This window comes from Rhipicephalus microplus, chromosome 8, assembly GCF_043290135.1.
Source record: "Rhipicephalus microplus isolate Deutch F79 chromosome 8, USDA_Rmic, whole genome shotgun sequence".
NCBI lineage: Eukaryota > Metazoa > Arthropoda > Arachnida > Ixodida > Ixodidae > Rhipicephalus > Rhipicephalus microplus.
In genome coordinates, this window is record NC_134707.1 from 87,103,047 (window position 1) to 87,122,980 (window position 19,934).

The 19,934-nt window shown below is 44.3% G+C and overlaps 1 protein-coding gene across 2 annotated transcripts; it reads right to left on the minus strand.

The window, feature by feature from the left end:
* Positions 1-998: 998 nt before the first annotated feature.
* Positions 999-17,981, minus strand: LOC142768647 (uncharacterized). Of its 2 annotated transcripts, none has more exons than XR_012885375.1 (3): positions 17,858-17,956; positions 16,872-16,988; positions 999-1,288 (listed from the first exon to the last, which is right to left on the minus strand). XR_012885375.1 is itself a non-coding variant. In XM_075870659.1 (3 exons), exons 1-3 carry the CDS (start codon positions 17,869-17,871, stop codon positions 1,098-1,100), a joined length of 315 nt encoding a protein of 104 aa, XP_075726774.1. In that variant the 5' UTR covers positions 17,872-17,981; the 3' UTR covers positions 999-1,097. The 2 variants fall into 2 exon arrangements, 1 of the variants encoding a protein (XP_075726774.1); XM_075870659.1 differs by having other exon boundaries at positions 17,865-17,981.
* Positions 17,982-19,934: the final 1,953 nt, after the last annotated feature.

Sequence of the window (19,934 nt, forward strand, 5' to 3'; positions counted from 1 at the left end):
GTTAGTGTATTTCTTTTGTAATCATGGAGCTCATGTCACTTTTGTATGCTCGTACCAAGTGTATCTTTTGCACCACCCCTCATGTAATGCCTCCACTGCGGAGGCCCTTGAGGTATAAAATAAATGAATAAATATCTACGTAGCTATCTACGGTTACATTTGTTTAGCTAGACACAGCTGTTCTCAATTTTGCTCAAAGCCGCCGCTGCGCCAGAGTATTCATGCTATCTTCTCTACGTCGGGAACTAGACAAACGGCGGGTATATACCGATCCTCTAAAGAAGAAACAAAAAGAGTACGTTGGCCAGTTTTTTTTTTCATGTTTCTGGTGCTGCTCAGCAGCAATTTGTTTTAGTGCATAGAACGATTCCTTGCCGTAGAATCGGGGAACGACTAGCCTCTGTAACGTTACATTTTGTCGGCCTTATCTCTGTCGCTGTTGACAACGAACGGTGGTAGACTAAGCGCAGTATTGAACATATTTAGCTTTTTTTTCTCTTTCGAGCCACGACGCATTTTTTCATTTTGCACGAAATTCAAAAACAGAAAAGTCATGCGGCAGTTGGTGGCAGACATGCAAACTAAACGCCGATGTCTGTGAAAGCTGTATCAGCTGAGCAGAATACGTTCAGCTATCCGAAGAAGTTCTCCACTCTTGTACGCGGATACTAGCGTTACGGACCCGGTAGTGTGTCCTACAGTTTGTTGCTACATTAAAACACAATATATCAATACCAGTACGATTCGAACTGCGGAAGTGATGCTCGATTCTGCTCCCTGACATGCGTTATATTCTTTACCACAAGAATGTTATCGGAAAACATTCCAGTCATTTATGAGTTCCTAAAAAATTCAAAAGAGCTCAAACTACTACGTAGGCATGCTTCATTCTCGTGGTATGGTTAAAAGAAGCGAGAGAGAAACCGGCCGTCACTTAGTATGTTTGTGCGCGCATTAAATTCAGAGTCAGCCCTAACGCAAAAGCAAGAGACAGCAAGTCTAGACAACACAGCTGTTTACTATACCAGATCAGACACTGTGTCTTGAGAAGTTATTGGCTCATCTTCTCAAGCCCGTTATTGCCTTTATTTCTTTGACTAAGAAACGGTGTTTGTTTCCTTGCATGTATCGCCGGTCCCAACATATGTTTGGCTTGCCTCGTTACAGTGCTCTTTGAAGTAGTCATCGCAGCAGCTCCTTGCGTTCGCGTCGTCCTTTTTGACCCATAGCATGCATGAAAATTTGGGAGTGTCATCTGTTTGTTGGCGCTCAGATATGGGAGTAGCTTCTGGAAAGGAAATAAAAGAAGTGATCTTCGACGACTAGTAAACGTTATCTTGGCCACCCAATTTTCGCAGCCAAAAGTACATTTAAATGGTGACTAGATTTTTTTTATTATAGACACACTATATTATGGGTTAGCATGAGCCAGAGAAGTGTAATGAATCACTGCGATACAAGATACGCAGCGGTATATTAGGATGGGCGTACATTTTTGCCAACGACGTTTTCGACCTTTACTTACTCAACAATAAAACATTCAATTACAAGGCACACTGTGAACTACCCTGCGGGAACGCGTCGCAGTGAAAGAAGCGCAATGAACTTGAGAAACTCTCACATGCGACCCTGCTTTTCTCTAACACTGGTAATAATATCCCGTGTTTAAAGTAACGAAGCCATGCTTTGATTATGCGAGGCGCTGTAGTAGAGGGTTCCGGAAATTTTGACAACATGGGGTTATTTACCATGCACCTAAATCTAAACACACGGCCCTCACACATTTTCATCTCCGCCGCAGCCGGGAATCGATACCGCGACCTTTGTGTTAGCAGTCGAGTGTCTTAGCCACTAGACCTCCACGGCAAGGCCTCTCTTACAATGTGCGCGCAGAAATGATAGGACAGGTGAACCTGCCTTTGATAATCTACAACAATAATTTTTTACGTTAGCTTATTGAGTTTCCCAATGGTGACGCTTACGTTATTCACAAGGCAGCAAACCTAATTTGACAGAAAATTGTGATGAGATTCAGAGAGGAAAAGTAGGCTTAATTAACAGCGCTCCTTTTTGAATATAAGGAATTTTATGAGACAAAAAGAAAATAAACCGCGAAATTCTGCGCAGCGAACTGATATGTTAATGCAGTTTGTGTAGGCACGAGTTCCCAGCAATTGATACTTAGCCAACCTTCACTTTCTTTTATTCTTTATTAGTTTGTTAGGAACGAGTACGAAATTGTCTAGGAAGGCACGGCAAAAGGCAAACATTGCCTGAATGGGCCGTGCCACTCATACAGCTGTAGCAGCAGAAAGACATTCATAAATATAAAAGGGTACATAAAAATCAAACACTACACCTCTGATCAATATTACACAGTCATATAGCAAAAAGAGAAGAAAACATAAGTACAATTTTACCGAAAAAATGCACGCACTACTTTCGAGCATTAAAAAAAAATGGCAGCATATTCAAGGAGTGAATGATGGATTCGTTCTTGCTTCCGTCCATCCATGCGTCCATCTGTGTGACCGTCCATGCATCCATCCACCCGTCCGTGTGTGCGTCTGTTCATGCGTCCGCCCCTGCGTTCGTCCATGCATCCGCCCCTGCGTCCGTTCACGCGTTCGTCCATGCATCTGTCTGTGTGTCCGTTCGTCCATCTATTCAACACTCCAAGTACCACCATCTCGCATCTTTTAATCATATATTCCTCATATAGAAGCACCGTCATCCAGCGGGTATTCCAAGAACTAAACGAGAGTTGGCACACGCACACTTTCTTACGGCTTGCGCTTCGGGTCTACTTCCCTCCTTTAACCACCTCGAGTTCATGTTATATACTAGTTCACTGTATTCATGGCACTGTGTTCCAACGCTCGCTAAACCTTTCTAAAACCAACGAGGTTACGCCCAGCTAGTATAATGTAGCAACCTTTTCCTGTCAGATAGTGATCAATGTACATGCCAATGGCTGCTAATAGGAAACGAGAGACAGGAGATCTCGGCTTTTACTTTCTTACGGCTTGCGCTTCGTGTCTACTTCCCACCTTCAACCACCTCGAGTTCATTCGTGGTACATACTAGTTCATTGTATTCATGGCACTGCGTCTCAACGCTTGCTAAACCTTTCTAAAACTAAGGAGGTTACACCGAGCGAGTGCAACTTAGCAACCCTTTCTTGTCAGATAGTGCTCAATCTGCATGCCAATGGCTGCTAATGGGGATTGCAGCATGCGCGTTAACTAAAAGCCGAATGCTGCTTCTCATTCCCAATTAGCAGCCATTGGCATCTACATTGAGCACCATTTTTTATTGTTCAACAACGCACAGAAGAAATCTCTCACCGGCACCACCTTGGAGGTCAAAATGTTATACTTGTTACATACTATAACGGCTACGAGGGACGAATGGGTGTCGCTATAAAGAGTTTCACCCCTAAAAGAAAATCGCATTATACTCATCTACACACAAAAAAAAACTAGGAACAACTAGCAGGGCTCACAATCCACAAGTGGGGAGAAAAAAGAATAATCAACAAAATACATAACTTTCATACAGAACCATAGTAATCTATTATTTGCATTAGTCCTCTGAAAATATTAATCCTATATTGTTTTTTGATACGCTTGTTTCTTAATTCCGGATTTGAGGAGATCTCTGGTAAAAGTATAGTCATTGAGGAGGTCAGGAATTCGAACAGCAAGTTTTCGTTCTCCGTAATTTGTTCTGCTATGTGGTATAAATACAGAACTATTTCTGAATTTGTAGCCTGTCGTTTTCACACTGTACTTACTCTGGAAGGAATGTTTGTCAGATTTATATTGCCGCATAATTTCAAGAAATAATTTGTATGTGTAGAGTTTGGGCGCCTTTATAATTTTATTTTTTGAATAATATATTTGGGTGATTATCATACGTCCTAAATATTTTATTGCACGTAGAGCACGGTTTTGAAGCATTTGAAGTGACCCTAAATTATACTGTGTTGTAGTCGACCAAACTAGAAGACAGTACGTTAAACGGGAATGCATAAGTGCGTTGTAGATACATTTCTTAACGCTTGTTAGTAGTCAATATCGCAGCCTGTTTAATGCACCTACATCACGGGCAATACTACTTTTGAGAGAATTTCTATGTGGTGACCAGGACATGTTCTCGTGGAATATAACTGTAAGTTCAATATGTAAAGATGTCCCATTGTAATCCCATTGTGAATACAATTTTCGCCGTGACCTGAACTTCGATCCTTCGTTCTAATATTTATCAGATAATAAAAATAAGCAAATTTGTAAAACAAGAACATGAAGGGAACAGAAACCATATTAGCCTATCACCTCAGTTGGAAAAAAAATGACAGCATATCCATGGAGTAAACGATGAATGGGGCGAAGCGTCCGTCCGTTCTTTCGTGCGTCCGCACTGACCGACAGAAGCACGGATGCACGGTCGCGCGGACGTAAGCATGGACGAACCGACGCATGGGACTCGCTCTCTGGATTTCGTGCCGACCGGTTGTGCCCCGCGATCTCCGACACCAGCACAGCTCTGCCCCGCCGCGGTGGTCTAGTGGCTAAGGTACTCGGCTGCTGACCCGCAGGGCGCTGGTTCGAATCCCGGCTGCGGCGGCTGCATTTCCGATGGAGGCGGAAATGTTGTAGGCCCGTGTGCTCAGATTTGGGTGCACGTTAAAGAACCCCAGGTGGTCTAAATTTCCGAAGCCCTCCACTACGGCGTCTCTCATAATCATATAGGTGTTTTGGGACGTTAAACCCCACATATCAATCATATCAATCAATCACAGCTCTGGCCAACTGGGCTCGCCCTACGCCAACTCCTGACGCCGAGAAGAGCTCTCGTCGAGTGATGCCCCGCCCTCGGACTCCTGCGAACGTGTCAATCTTTCCTATCGCCTCCTTACTTCCATCGTTTTCTGTCATTCACTGTCCCTGCGTATTGCTCTCTCCTTTCTTTCTCTATCTATTTACTTTTTCATCCTATCCTTTTAATCCCTCCTTACCCCCATCTTTCGTGAGCTACTGTTGAGGTGTCGCACACCCTGATTCAGACAGTTAGGGGGGCTCACTTTTGTCTTTTCTTTTTAGGAATCACATGAAAATCACATAAGAACCGACGCATGGACGGAAGCACATACGGACGGACGGACAGAGAAAAGCACACACAGAAAGATGGACGAACGGATAGACTCACAGACGGACGGACGAACGGATGGAATCATGCACGGAAGTACGGACGGACGGAAGCCCAGACAGACAGACAGACATACAGACAGACAGACAGACAGACAGACAGACAGACAGACAGACAGACAGACACAGACAGACATACATACAGACAGACAGACAGACAGACAGACAGACAGACAGACAGACGGCGAACGGACGAACGCACAGATGGATGGACACATGGATGAACGGAGGGACGCTTCGCATCACTCATCATCAATCACTCCGTGGATATGCTGAGGAAACCACTAACGACATCTAGTTATATTATCCCCAAGGACATACACCCACAACGCCATCTATTGCACAATTCATAAACTAGAGGTGGCTACAGACGGCTACTACTACATCCACTGCATAAGGAGCTCCACCCCTAAAAATTTTTTCTTCGTCTGCAGGTGCACACTTTTGTAGTGCTGTAATAGCTACAATACTTAAATATTGTACCTTTATTTTGCAGAAGAATTCAGTTATATCATCAAAACATGTCATACAATTAAGCAAACAACAAGATGTTACAATAAATATTGGAGTTTGTACGCATAGGAGATGCCAATCAGCATCATTTGAGATACTTCATATGTTACGGCCTAAACGAAAGACAAACATCAGGTTGTTCATGCACACTGCTCTCTATATTTTAAGCAGTATTGATTGACATCGAGCGGAAGTTTCAGAATACTGGAGGTTTCCCAATATTGTTTCGTGGTTAGTTTTTTGGAAGGCATTACAGATTTCTAAAATTTCATTAGTATGTATTTTCTTGAATATTTGTTTCTGAGAATCATTTCGCATAGAGACGAGCAATCTGTGTTGATAAGCCTGACCTGAAGGCGTGGTGATTGTGTTATCACGGAACACCTGTCAAATATTTTTGTCAAATATTTCTACATGCGCCTGACCTACAAACCAAGCCAAGGACGTGAGAGCATTTCGGAGCTTGGTTAATGCCCTAAAAAATTGTTGACACACTGCCTGCGAGACGGAGCCGAATTCTCGACAATGAGCTCGCGCCGACTTTTCTCTGGCGTAGCAGCATGCACATCACGTGCTTCGTTGGAAGCACCTCGCGTGTCGTCACAGCGCTACCCAAAGAGGTTCTCCTAATCGCAAGGGTGGCGCGTCCCCGAACAAGAACAGTGGCCAAAAAACACCGGTTGCTACTGCAAAGCCCTTTCGCTAGAACAAGACACCGTGTAAAAGAGGAGAGCGGGACCGTCGGCCTCCGCAACGGCCCTGCTCTTTGCGAACAAATGGTCTCTCGCTTCACCAAAGGTAGCGAAATCTATATATTGCCCTAAAAACATTTTATGCCTCATTTTGAGAATATCTGGTTTTTTGATTATGTCTGCTATTACTGAGAGTAAGTTGATCACCACTTCTATTCGTGGGGCTTTGCAGATCAATAACATATTGAACCGAATCTATTGTTAGACTATTCATATCCTCATTTTGACTCATCATATATTAATTTACTTCAATGCCTAAACTACGCCACTTCCATCATTCAGACGAACAAAATATTGATTAGGAAAATCGAGCCTTGATGAACGCGTACACAAAGAGAAAATTTGCCGAACACAATCTACTTCTCTTCTAAAAGTAGTCTTTTTCTCGTACTTCTCTTCACGAAAACATAGTGCTCCATTTGAGTACGCATCCTTGGAGAGTCGTTCCGTCAATTTTCCAGACTATGCGCTAACAAGCCTAGTGCCAGACTTTTCTAAATATTAATACCTGCAACGGCGTCGGTAAGTATTCAATGCCCTCATTTTCACGGCTCCTCTTAGCTATTTATGTACAGTCTCATTTTTTTATGAAAAGGAACAAGAGAGCGCGTGGCCTGCGTGCTCCGGCGGCTGCTGGCAGCGCCGTCTCCCCCTTTAAGGCCCCTTCAATCCCTTCAATTTCTCCCCCTTCAATCACCTTCAAGGAGGAGGAGGAAAGGGTGCAATCTTTCAGCTGGTTCTATTTAATCAGTGACTGCTTTTTTTGCTCGCCGCGAGATGACGCGCAAAGAGACTGTAGTTGCTCTCGCTCCCGCTTGAACGCGCTGCCAGCAGCCGTCGAAGCGCGCAGTGCAGGCCACACACTCCCGCGATCCCTTTCATAAAAATTGACACTGTACAGTGTTAGTAGAATTTGCGAGCGAATCCCTCGTCTTTGATAGTACTTAGGTAAATATAAGCTCTTCAAAGATTATAACCACTTTACGTTTGGAGATAATGGGGTGCAAGCTATTTCACATTTGTTTGTTATATTTGACAACATCAGCCACGGTATAATAATTAGGTTTGCTTGTCGTTGTAATATATCGACCAGGCTGTTCCATTTTTATGTTTCTATGTATCTTCATAGTGTCTGAATTTTTATTGACTATGACAACTTAAGCTTCCCATATTTCTCTTAGTCAATTCTACGGTCTCAATAGTCTTCCAGCGCTCATTACTACGTTCTATTTTTTAACATAATCCGATTGGAAATGTTGTTTTTTTCAGGCCATGAAAAGTTTGTAAAGACGGCGACGAGCTCGATCCGCATAGCGGGAAGAAAATAAATATTTTAATTTGAATTGTTCTATTTCATCATGGAAAGGGTACTGATTATGCGAATTCACATTCGGATAACATGCATAAGATTCCGTCTGTGGTTGCGCGTACGGTGGCTGGAGCATATTACCATATATTAGTACGTGACCACCTAAAGTGGTAATAACTGTGCTAGGAAATAAGACATGTGAAGCACAGCAAATTAGGAGCAGGCTTTCTGGTGTTGCACTTACCTTCGTACCAGGAATAAAGTGGTGATAATATTTCATAAATAGCAAGAGTCACGAATCGCTGAAAAAAGTTCTTGCTGATCTGAGTTCTTTAACAATTCAATATTCAACTTCGATCCCTAAAGCCACTGCGTATGTTATCTAAAAATTATATGAAAATGTTCTCATCAGTGGTTTCCGTATACCACAAACACAGCGTTATCCGATTTGCGACATACGTTTCAATATTACCAGAGCATAGTGACAAAACGTGGCCACCAGAAAACAACCAGACAAAACCAGCGCTCACTGTTCATCATTCTCCTGAGTCTACACATATTTATTTTGGCCCTAATATTCTCGTATCCGCTGGCAGGACTCTCTGTCGTTCTGAGTTCAATTTCACGCTAGCCATCGAAGGTCGGCAAAGATGAATCAACTCACTCAGACTCATCCGATCGGGCTTTCAGTCTGATTGAGTCCGTGCGAGTAATCTTTTGGCAATTTTGAGTCCAAGTGAGCACTACTGAGCAATATATCACTGAGTCTGAGCCCAAGTGACACCTAAGCGATGATTGTATGCCTTGAGTTAGCCTAAATGAGTTCCACTTTTCGTGCCTGCCTATGATGTTATATATTCACATTCAGCATAACTATCACCTTTATGTCGGCTCAAGTGGACACTCACGTCTACTGACTTATAGCTTAACGCATTAGTGTTCATGCGCGACCTCAATATTTACTGAACAAAGCCTGTAATCTAGGGAGGACGGGGAAGAGAGCCTTGACCTTATCAGGAAAATTCTATCATGGGAAGCTCTTGATAACAATGCCCCATTTGAGACGTGCCTTTCGTAAAAAAAATGTCCTTATTGAATTGCAACCACTTATACCAAGTAATAGGAGGTATGAGATCAAATGCGCCAGACTGCGCACCGGTCACTTGTGAGATGTTGGGGTAAAGGGTGACTCCAGTATATCAAAATAACGGAAAGGTGGGCTAGTTGGTTAGGGTTCATAGTCAATTATATGGGCAGCGTAAGCACAAATACACAAACGAGAAAAGAGGCAGCACTTGTCGTGTCTTTTATCGTTCGTGTATTTGTCCTAACGCTGCTCCATGACTATGAAAGGCAACTCCAGTGCATTTTCGATCATATTGAGATAATGCATTTTTGAAACAGTATTAACATCCTTGTAACAGCTAGGGCTATCAATTTCGTTGAGAGACTCGTCGATAAATTTAAACAAGCCAGAAAGAATCAGTCCAAAGCGAAACTAAAACAAGCATCTACTCCGGGCTGGGTCAGGACACGCTACCCTACCCACAGTGTGAACATAGCACACTTGCTTCTTCTGTCGCTCAAGAAGCATATTGGGGATGTAATCCGACGCAAAATCAAGCTGTGCCATGTCGTCTGGACTTACCAGCAATAGTTTCAGCGATGATTGCAACCACAATTTTGTCAGGGAAGCATCGCCTTTTGATTTCTACCCATCGACACGAGAGGCATCTCACGTGCCACGAATCGATCTCCTCGTAGCTCAATACTGTCCATGCTAGTCTAAAACCCGATATAAAACACGAATAGCGCGATAATCAGCTGACAAAGCAAAACTGCGATCGCGTCGTCGTCGCCTGACAGAAGAAAGCGCGCACTGCATCGGTCTGCTGGCTCATAGGGTTTCCTCTAAATACACTAGAGGGAACGCTGGCGCTGGTGTCCATGAGAGCTGCAACGCACAGCGCTTCAGCGAGCATGAGAATAATGGGTAGTACAAATATCTCTCTAATCTTCCCAGCTGCTTTGTCACGAAACGGCAATCGGCAAGTGTTGAGCCGTTGCACGTCACCACTTTAGCCATTTGGGCTCAGCAATTCAAATCGGATCGCATGAAGTTCACGACGCTCCACTCTTTTATTTGAAAAAAAAATCAAGACAGTAATAAGTGAAGCCAAAAGTACGTTCGAGGCCCGCAAGCACGAAGACAAAGCAAACCTGGATACTACCTACCATTTCCTTGGTCACTAAATCGAGCACTAAATCACGCTAAATCAACCACCATATATTTTGCCACCATCACGCATATCCTATCGCATTGGTCACTCCTTAAACGTTGCCCGTCCTCAAGCTCGCACAGTCACCTTTGCATTTTTTCTTCCTCGAGCAGCCAAGGACTGGAACAACCTTACACAAGAAATCGCTAACTCAAGCCCTACTGCCTTTATTGAAGCGATCACATCACATTATACTATATAATAAAGTGTTCAACCTGTTGTATATCTTGTAACACACCCCTTATGTATTACCCCCTGGTGGGGTCTTTAAGGAATAAAAGTGAAAGTGAACTGAGCGATCGGAGTGCCAGAGTCCCCTCTAGTTATTTTACGAAACTTTTTTTTGCTGGGGGAGGCAAGTTTTGAAAAAGAGTAGCCACTTACGTCACATACAGAAGGTTCCGGGCGTTTACAAGTGCGAGTCCAGAATGGGCTGCCAATTTTTAGAAATTCTGCGCTAAAAAACTGAGAGACTTCCAGGCGTATAAATTGGCGTATGTAACCACGCAAACTCCTTAAAACATACGCTCAAAGTTTTATAGAAATCGGTGAACATAAAAAAATATCACCGAATTTATCCTTTAAAGTTAAAGCATATTGACCCTACGATAAAAAAAAATCATTTTACGATAACGCACTCACAAGCCAACCCACTCTGGCTTACTTCGACCAAGCCATGAGTCTGATTATTAGTGAAATCTGCTGAGTATTACTGTGGTGAATTTTAGTTCAAGTGCATCCGGCTGAGAAAAATTATGGTGATGTGTGGTGATTTCTCACGTTAGGCCATATCATGGCGAAAGAGCAGCATTTCATGAGACAAAAGATATGGACAACATTATGGCAGGAGGCTGTGTAGGGCTTCTAACATTTTCGCGCACTAAGGCGGTAATATTATACAAGTAATAAAATCATGAAAATGACGTGAAATATTTGTGGTGAGAACGCATGGGCAAAAGTCGTAATATTACAGCTATGGTGGTATACGGCCTTAGCACAAGTGCATCTTGAACACCTCTTTATACAAGGACTGGGAGGCGTGGGCTTTATTTATTGTAATGACCGTAGCAGCCACCTCTCTTCAGAGATCGCTCTGCGAATTGCCTGGCTATATCACACGAAAACTATGCACGTCTTGGTTTAATGAGAGCAATTATTCGCGTTTGAAAAGTAGTGCTCTACAGATGAACATTGCAGGTTTGAATTTGTTTCGGGTAGGGCAATGCTATGTATTGTTTCATGAGGATGCCCCATTCTCTACAATCACTTAAAATGTGAACTACAGTTAGTTCTTTACCACATCTATCATACAATGGAGGATCGCCAACAGACAAAATGTACGAGTTTGTAATGTATCTGTGTCTTATTCTCAGCATTGTTAGTGTAACGTTTATGCGGCGTGACTTGATAGTGGCGGCCAACGTCCAACTTGTGGCTTGATAACATGCAGTTTATTTTGTGTGTGCGCATACCATATGCGATGCCTAAATGCCCTCAGGTTTCGTTTCAGGGGAGGTTTCAAGTCAACCGCAGAAATTGCTATAATTGTATTGGCATTGGTTGGGTTGACGGATGCAGCTAATTCTTCCTCAAACATGTTCCCTTGTACATCGCGGCATCCTAGTTCCAGCACACTACGACATGCTGTTTGAGTAAGAAGACAGTGCATAATACCAAGTAGAGAGATACAGAGATATGTTTTTGTGTTTTTCGGGGTTTTGAGGGTATTTATCACGCTTAGGAAATCAGTCTGTGTTACTGCACTTTGATTATTATGCGGGGCTTACCGTCCCAAAAGCACCACATGATTATGAGACACGCCGTAGGGAAGGGCTTTAGAAATTTCTACCGTCTGGGGATCTTTAATGTGTCGCGAAATCTGAGCACAAAGACCTACAGCATTTTCACCTCCATCGAAAACGCAACCGCCGAAGCCAGGATTCAATTCCGCGACCTGTGGGTCGCCAGCCAAATAACTTAGCCACTAGACACCTACGACGGGCATTACGGCACTCTGTAGTTTTATCTGTTCATCGTGTTTAATGGCCACAAGTATCGCATGTGCTTCTGCTGTAAAGATGCCGGCGTTATAATCAAGAATACCAGCATCCGAAAAGGATAAGCAGACCACCGAGTAGAAGACAAAAGTATTAGACTTCGAGGCATCGGTATTCGCAATGTTCATAGACTGTCGCGCTGCCAAGCGGAATTCAAGAGCGTCCTCTCGAGGATGGCCAGTAGGCAGTCGCTCCCTTGTTCCGCTGTGCTAGCATTAGTGTTAACGCGTTGGGAAAAAACGAACGCGTTGGGAAAAACGAAACAAACGAACTACTTCGTATGTTTCGTGCACCAGGGAATATATCGGACCTTACGCGACACGATAGATCTCATTCATTCTTGCCAGACGTTCTTTCGTGAAAGTACAAGACAGCTCGCGATTTCGTTTATAGCCCGCTAAGTTCACAAAACAGCTTGACGAGATTATCTGAAGCCACGTTGGATTGTTAGATGTTATCATCTGGCCTTTGTAGCTGAAACTCACTTGGTTTTACGCGCTTGGAGCATTCCTGAGTGTATTTGTAGGGCAATCATTCCATAACATCTATTGTACGCAGAAAGTAGCGCGCGCTCGCGATTTGCTCTTCCAAACCTTGGCCAACGCTGCGCCGCTTGTTTTTAACGTTCGTTCATAGATGGCAGCCCACTCCGAGAGATTCGCCGGTTGCCTGGTTTCAAAGCGAAATGATTTCCGCACTCCGATAAAAGTGGTGAGTGACGCCACGTTTGTGTTGTGCGCGGTGAGTGGCGTGTTGTTGGTGTTATCAAAGTCATACGGCGGATATAATTCTTGGATATTTAAACAAATCATTTTGATGTTGAAGATATTTCACTGGATGTAGAACATACCGAGAGTGACAGCGACAATGAACGATCAGCTGCTTATTCATGAGCAACGAGTTGCACTTCGCCCTTTCGTGTGTAAATGCTTTTTGACGCTCTTGAGTCACTTTGGTTGTATTTATTGTAAAATAACCTTCAGCGAGGTTAACTTATCCCTCTCATGCAGACAGGCCTCATATGAGGAGAGATATGTATCCTACTTCAAAAGTCGTCCAGTTTCTTGTATTCAGTCATTAGCCGCATGATTTTTTAATTGAGGACATGTCAATGTTTTTAACTTGTTCACAGATGACATTCGCTGTCCATGTTTCTTGTAGCTCCAGGTTTTCATGAAGATTAGGCTTCTTTAAGGCCACCGAATGTTCGTAAAAAAAAAATAATTGCTCGACATACTATGGTGCTTTTGAACTATAAAAATACGTGTTGAAAGATCAACTCTTGCATAATACCAGCTCCTTTTGTGGACGTTTTTTTCTCAGCTATGGGCTCTATAGGAGGAATACAACGAGTGTCCTCAATTGGGGACATCATGCATGAACGGTGTAGACTCATCTGCACCGCCACCACATAAACGCGCCCGCAGAAAGCCAGGCCTGAGTTGAAAGTGCTTGTACCTTCCCGCGCTTTACGTGCGCGGTTGAGCCTGCTTGTGCGGGAGTTTTTGGGGGTGCATAAGTCTCGCTTTACCGTAGACCGTGGGAAAACAGTACTTTTCTAAAATGTAATCTACGGGAGGAATGTCCAGGGATGAAATCAATGCTCTCTTGTACCGCTCGTCTGACTCTGATGACGATTCCGAGGCGGACGATTGGGAGCATCTACTAACTGACCTTGGAACTTCCAGCAGCTCAGAAGAAGATAGTGATGACAGCGAGCCTGTGCATGCTAAGAGCGCTTCAACGAGCCCTCGTGCAAGGGCTCCCTCGAGAACAGCGACCACGAGAAAGGACGGCACAGTGTGGATCGCTGACAAAGACGATGACTATGCGGGATAGCCTCCCGATTTTCCGGGTGAGCATAAGGTCAATGTGCACGGCACACATCCGATTGACTACTTCTTGGCCATATTTCCAGGCTCATTAACGGAGTCCACTTCTTTTTAAACGAATTTGTACACAGTACCAAAAGACAAAGAGAACCTACGATTGACTCTACCAGAACTGAAAGTCTTTCTTGGCATGTACTTGGTGATGACTTACATCAAATACTCCAGAATCAGGAATTACTGGTCAACAGAATCTGGAATTAAATGGACATTGTTGCTGATTCAATTGAGGAGCTTCGCAGATTTCTTCATTTCAAAGACAATAGCGACCCCCCCCCCCGAGCTTCGAGAATGACCGTGTGGCTGGAATTAGGCCAGTAAATAATGCACTCAACGAATAATTTTGCTCGGCAGTCGATTGTGAGGAATATCAATCCGGGGATGAAATGGTTATTCCATTCAAAAGGCTCTCCTCCATAAAGCAATAGCTTTCAAGCAAGCCGAAGCCCTGGGGGTTCAAGGTATGAGTGAGAGCAGGAGTGTCAGGCTACATTTATCTATTTGAGGTGTACGAAGGAGTAGCTGGTGGGCGATACAGCGTTTCTAGTGAGTTTGGCATGGCCGCAGACGTTGTCATCGGGTTGTCCGAGGTACTTGAAGGGAAAAATCATAAACTCTATGCTGTTAATCTTTGCACATCCATGGCCCTAGTCAGGAAGCTGAGAGACGTTGGAATATTATCTGTCGGGACATGCCATGCAAACCATCTGCGAGGTGCGGATAAAAAGCTGAAGTCCTTGGAGGATATCAAAGCGAACGGAAGGGGGAGCACATCAATTAGCACTTCAGCAGACAACATCACTGTAACAAGGTGGCTGGACAACTCGCTTGTTCATGTTGTTTCTAGCTATGCAGGACGGCAGCCTGAATTCAGGCACCACCAAAAGCTACAACAGAAAGGAGAAGAAAGTAATTGATGTCACCCGGCCGTACTCCGTCGAAGTTTGCAACAAACACATGGGAGGTGTCGACCTTATGGATTTCTTGACTGCAAGGTACAGAAATGACATCCGGAACAAGAGGGGCTACTTGAGGATCTTCTTCCATTTACTTAACGCAGCAGTTGTGAACGCCTGGATTTTGTGGAGGTGGGACAAAGGCGTGTACCATTATGTGGACTAACTCGAGTTCCAAAGTCGCGCTGCCAAAGCTCTCATATTTCGCCGTGAAGCAGCACAGAGCTTGAAGCGACAGGTCGGCCATCCATCGATTTGTCGCCAGCGCTCATAAAAAAGAGTTCTCCAACACGTGGCCCAGGAAAAGATGTTCGACGGCGTGCGCCATTTCCCAAAGAAGAGCGAACAGCAGTACGCCAGCTGCTGTCGAAGCCTTGACTGCCGCAGCAAGACAAGATACCTCTGCGGTTGCCGCAACGTGCCGCTTTGTCCGGAGTGCTTCTAGTCCTTCCACAGCACATAAGCGAAATATGCTAGACCAATCGTCAGCATTTCAGTTTGAAATGTAATTGTTTATTTCAGTGTTCCAGCTATATTTCATGTGTACTGATAACAAGAACTCATATCTGCTTACGGCATTTTGTCCTCATATAGGGACACAACAGAAAGCTGATACCGCTTTTGCTTGCTTTAAATAAGAAATTTTATTACCTTTGTGACCTATAGCTATACTTCTAGGTCATAAATAATTTTCTTATCCGTTGTATTTAATTCGTGCATGAGAGAGTTAATAATTTTTGAAGAGATGGCCATATAGTGCATCACGGACGTATATCTCATCATAACGCTTGTTTCCAGCCGATCGGTCGTGACAATAACCACACGGTAGTGTACTGTTATAGATTAATTAATTAGGTACGTCTTTTTTTTCTCAAGGCGAAAGCCTTAGAGAATTAACTGCCGGCGTCCCGCGTCATCAACAAGAATAATGCAAAAAAAATATGAAGTGGTTACGTCATATATAGATAAAATTTAGACCGGTGTCATGTCATTCAGCGTGTGTCATATAATGACGTCATAACCTGCCATAGTCACTGCAATGCCTCCATGGCCCGATGATGGAGGCCATAAAAAGACAGGTGGCGTGCATAAGCCTTGCAATGTCTTCGATCATGCGGGCAGTGCGAAACCACATCAGGCGCAGAAAGCTTTCGAAGGGCGAAGGCAGGGTCAACAAAGACAAAGAAAAAAATCACAGCATATTTACAAAGTGAATGGCGATGAGTGGGGCGAAGCATCCGCCAGTCCTTCTGTGTTTCCGTTCATCCATACGTGCGTCCGTCTGTGTGTACGTCTGTCCGTCCGTGCGTTCCTCCATGCGTCCATCCGTTCATCCGTCCAATCGTGCGTCCATCTGTCCATTTGTCCGTCCGTGCGTCTGTCTGTCATCCGTCCATCCATGCGTCCGTCCATCTAGTGAACACTGCAAGTACAGCTATCTCGCAGTTTTTGTCATATATTCTTCATAATAATAAACCGCCGCCATCCAGTGGACAATTCAAGGTTTAAACGAGAGGTCGATGCCTACTACTACTACTACTACTACTACTACTACTACTACTACTACTACTACTACTACGACTACTACGACTACTACTACTACTACTACGACTACTACTGCTACTACTCGGCTACTGACCCGCAGGTCGTGGTATGAAATTTCTACTGCGGCGGCTGCATTTCCGATGCAGGCGGGAATGCTGTAAGCCCGTGTTCTCAGATTTCGGTGCACGTTAAAAAACCCCCGGTGGTCAAAACTTCCGGAGCCCTCCCCTACGGCCTCGCTCATAATCATATGGTGGTTTCGGGACGTTAAACCATACAGGTCAATCATGAATTAACCTTTAAGGACATAATCAAACACTTAAATACAGCTCATTTTCGTTTCGAGAAAATCGTCACTTACGGTTCTTTGCAGTCAACTCAAGCTTCATGACTACGCAGTTTGGCCCAAATAATATGAAGACGTATTTTCCCGGTGGCACAGTCAAGTCCGAACTTTCAGTTTTGCCCTGCTGTTGATCTAAATTTTAAAAGAAAAAATTTATTTACTTATATGGCAGCTTGAAAGGCTCATTCTCGTATCAGTCGCGGCAATGGTACTTCCACTCAGTTTGTATAATGCGCGATATCGCGAAAGAGCATCAATGACGTAACACTTAAGTTTACTCCATCTAATAAATAAACAACATAACGAGCCATGAGTTACCGAAAAAAGTATAAAACTAAAGTCAATAACTGAGTATGCGTGCACCTGTAAAAAACACTGCACTGTGTTGCAAGCTCACAAAAAATAAAAAATATAGTTTATGCCTGCGCCATAAGAATTGGTATAACACGGAAGTGAATCTTGTCCTTACAGAAGTACTTGAATGTTTACGTTACATAGTGATAAGAGAGCGTGTACAATATATCGTCATATTTGAAAGCTGCAGTACCGTTTAACGTGAACCCATGCAGGTAGACGCTTATCGATAAATCATTCCGACGACTAGCGTCCATGCCCTATGATTAAACAAACCGTTGAGGTCATATAGGTGTTTGTGGTAGCTGTGATAGTTAGCGATGAGAGCAAAATCAGACACGAGGCCTCACCTGCTGTAAGTATCTAGGCGTTCACTTGACATCGTCATTATCATAGGTCACTCATATTGAAACAATATGCGCACATGTTTCATGCACACTTAGATTTTTGCACCGAAATCTCAGATATGTATCGCCTAAATTGGAATACGCTCAACACGTTCGGCCTAAATTGGAATACGCTTCATCTATCAGGCACACCTCACAAGCATATCTCGCCTACGAACTAGAATTCATTCAGAATCGCGCTGCTTGATTCATATCGTCAAACTACTCGCGTAAATTTAGCATCACTGAACTCAAACCCACACTTCACCTTCCATGTCTCCAATCACGTCGAATCATCTTGCGTCTCTGCTTGCTTCACTCTTTCTGTTATCACCCATTTGCAAGGCACCCTCGTTCTCAACCCCCGCCCCGAATCTTGCCGTGCCTTAACCACAGCGAACCAATCACACACATTCAGTGCCGCACATCATCGATCAAAGATTCTTTTTTCTCTCATGCAATAACCTTGTTGAATACCCTCCCCGACAGTATTATTTCGTCCATCGACCGCACGACTTTTCGCAAAATAAACCAACAACAATGCATCTGACCTAAATTGAAATGAATTCCTAGTTGAACCATGTTAGTAACTAACTTTTAGTGACTCATCAATTGTGATGACGATTACTTGTCTATATTGCTGTTTTTCTTTCTACGGTATTTTTTTTCTGCTTGCTTGTTTCCTTTCTGATAGATAATTTTCCTCCCTTTCTTCGTCTTTTCTTCCTTTTTCGGCGTTTGTTTGATTAAGAGTCCCTCATATATTGTTTGCCCCCACCTTATGTAATGCCTTCGGGCTTTTAAGGCATCAATAAATGAAAAGAAAAAGCGGCGTCACAGCATGGAGAGCTGTCACTGAAGCACGCCGAATGTGGGCTAAGGTCACTTACTCACCGCATTTAACAGAATTTAATGCCACTGCCCGCACAGCGCGTCGTGTTTACGCTGTTGGTCAGCCTGTATTTTTCGCAGGGCGAGTGTAGCCATGCGACGTTGAGCTATTTTTGGTAAGGATAAATACAAAGAGCGAAGCCGACGCTATAGGGATAACGTCGCCACCTGGCGTTGTAATAAAGCACCGACAAAATAGCACTTCTGTTGTAGACGCTCCGCATCAGACGGACGCGCAGAAACAATGCGTTGAAGAACTATTCATAGATGTCACGGTCATGTAGGATTACTTAAGATTACCCTCAGCACTGTGAAAGGACAGTGTTAGATATTGCACGCACGTTACTTGTTTCAACTTTTGTTTCATTCGATTTTCAACCACAAAGTTTGGCAGGAATGTTAAGCATAAACTGCACTGATTATTCGAGAAGGTTCACGATTGTTGTATATCGCAATGTTGATGATTGAGTTGTGGGGTTTAACGTCCCAAAACCACCATTTGATTATGAGAGACGCCGTAGTGGAGGGCTCCGGAAATTTTCACCACCTGGGGTTCTTTAACGTGCGCCCAAGTCTGAGCACACGGGCCTACAACATTTCCGCCTTCATCGGAAATGCAGCCGCCGCAGCCAGGCTTTGATCCCATAACCTGTGGGTCAGCAGCCGAGTACCTTAGCCACTAGACCACCACGGCGGGGCTGTATATCGCAATGTTAAAACTGCGCGTAGGACGCGAATATTCGGGATTATTGCAGAGCTTGCGTGACGACCAGTGATAAGCTGGGATTATACGATATGCCGACGTAAATGCCGACGCGCTTCGCCGCTTGTCAGTATATCGACGGCGGACACACAGTTCGCCGCTATCAGTGTCAGTGTGTATCGCTGTAACCTGACCTTCTGTACAGTGTCTAGAAATATGCTGCCTAGTGTGCTGAGCACAGGCTGGGAGATGGCCGCGCAGCTGATGACTGCCGGCAGCGCCCGCATGGTGCGCTGCTGTGCGAGTGGGCGCATTTGCGTTCAATCCTTGCGCTCCGCAAGCGCTGCGAAGCGTGTAGGAGGCCGAGCCGCGCAAGGCAAACTTCGCAGCTTTGGCTGCACTAGCTGAAACCACGTGGCCCCGCCGCGGTGGTCTAGTGGCTAAGGTACTCGGCTGCTGACCCGCAGGGCGCGGGTTCGAATCCCGGCTGCGGCGGCTGCATTTCCGATGGAGGCGGAAATGTTGTAGGCCCGTGTGCTCAGATTTGGGTGCACGTTAAAGAACCCCAGGTGGTCTAAATTTCCGGAGCCCTCCACTACGGCGTCTCTCATAATCATATAGTGGTTTTGGGACGTTAAACCCCACATATCAATCAAGCTGAAACCACGTGGTCTAACTGACCGACCGCAAATTCAGCACGTAAGCAAAGCCGTCGGTGGTCGCTCGAGTCGGTACGATTGCAAT

Coding starts and splice junctions, on each gene's coding strand:
- LOC142768647 (XM_075870659.1), bottom strand. Junction 1,289..16,871: donor TGAGTTGACTGCAAAGAACC/GTAAGTGACGAT, acceptor TTTCCTTTCCAG/AAGCTACTCCCATATCTGAG.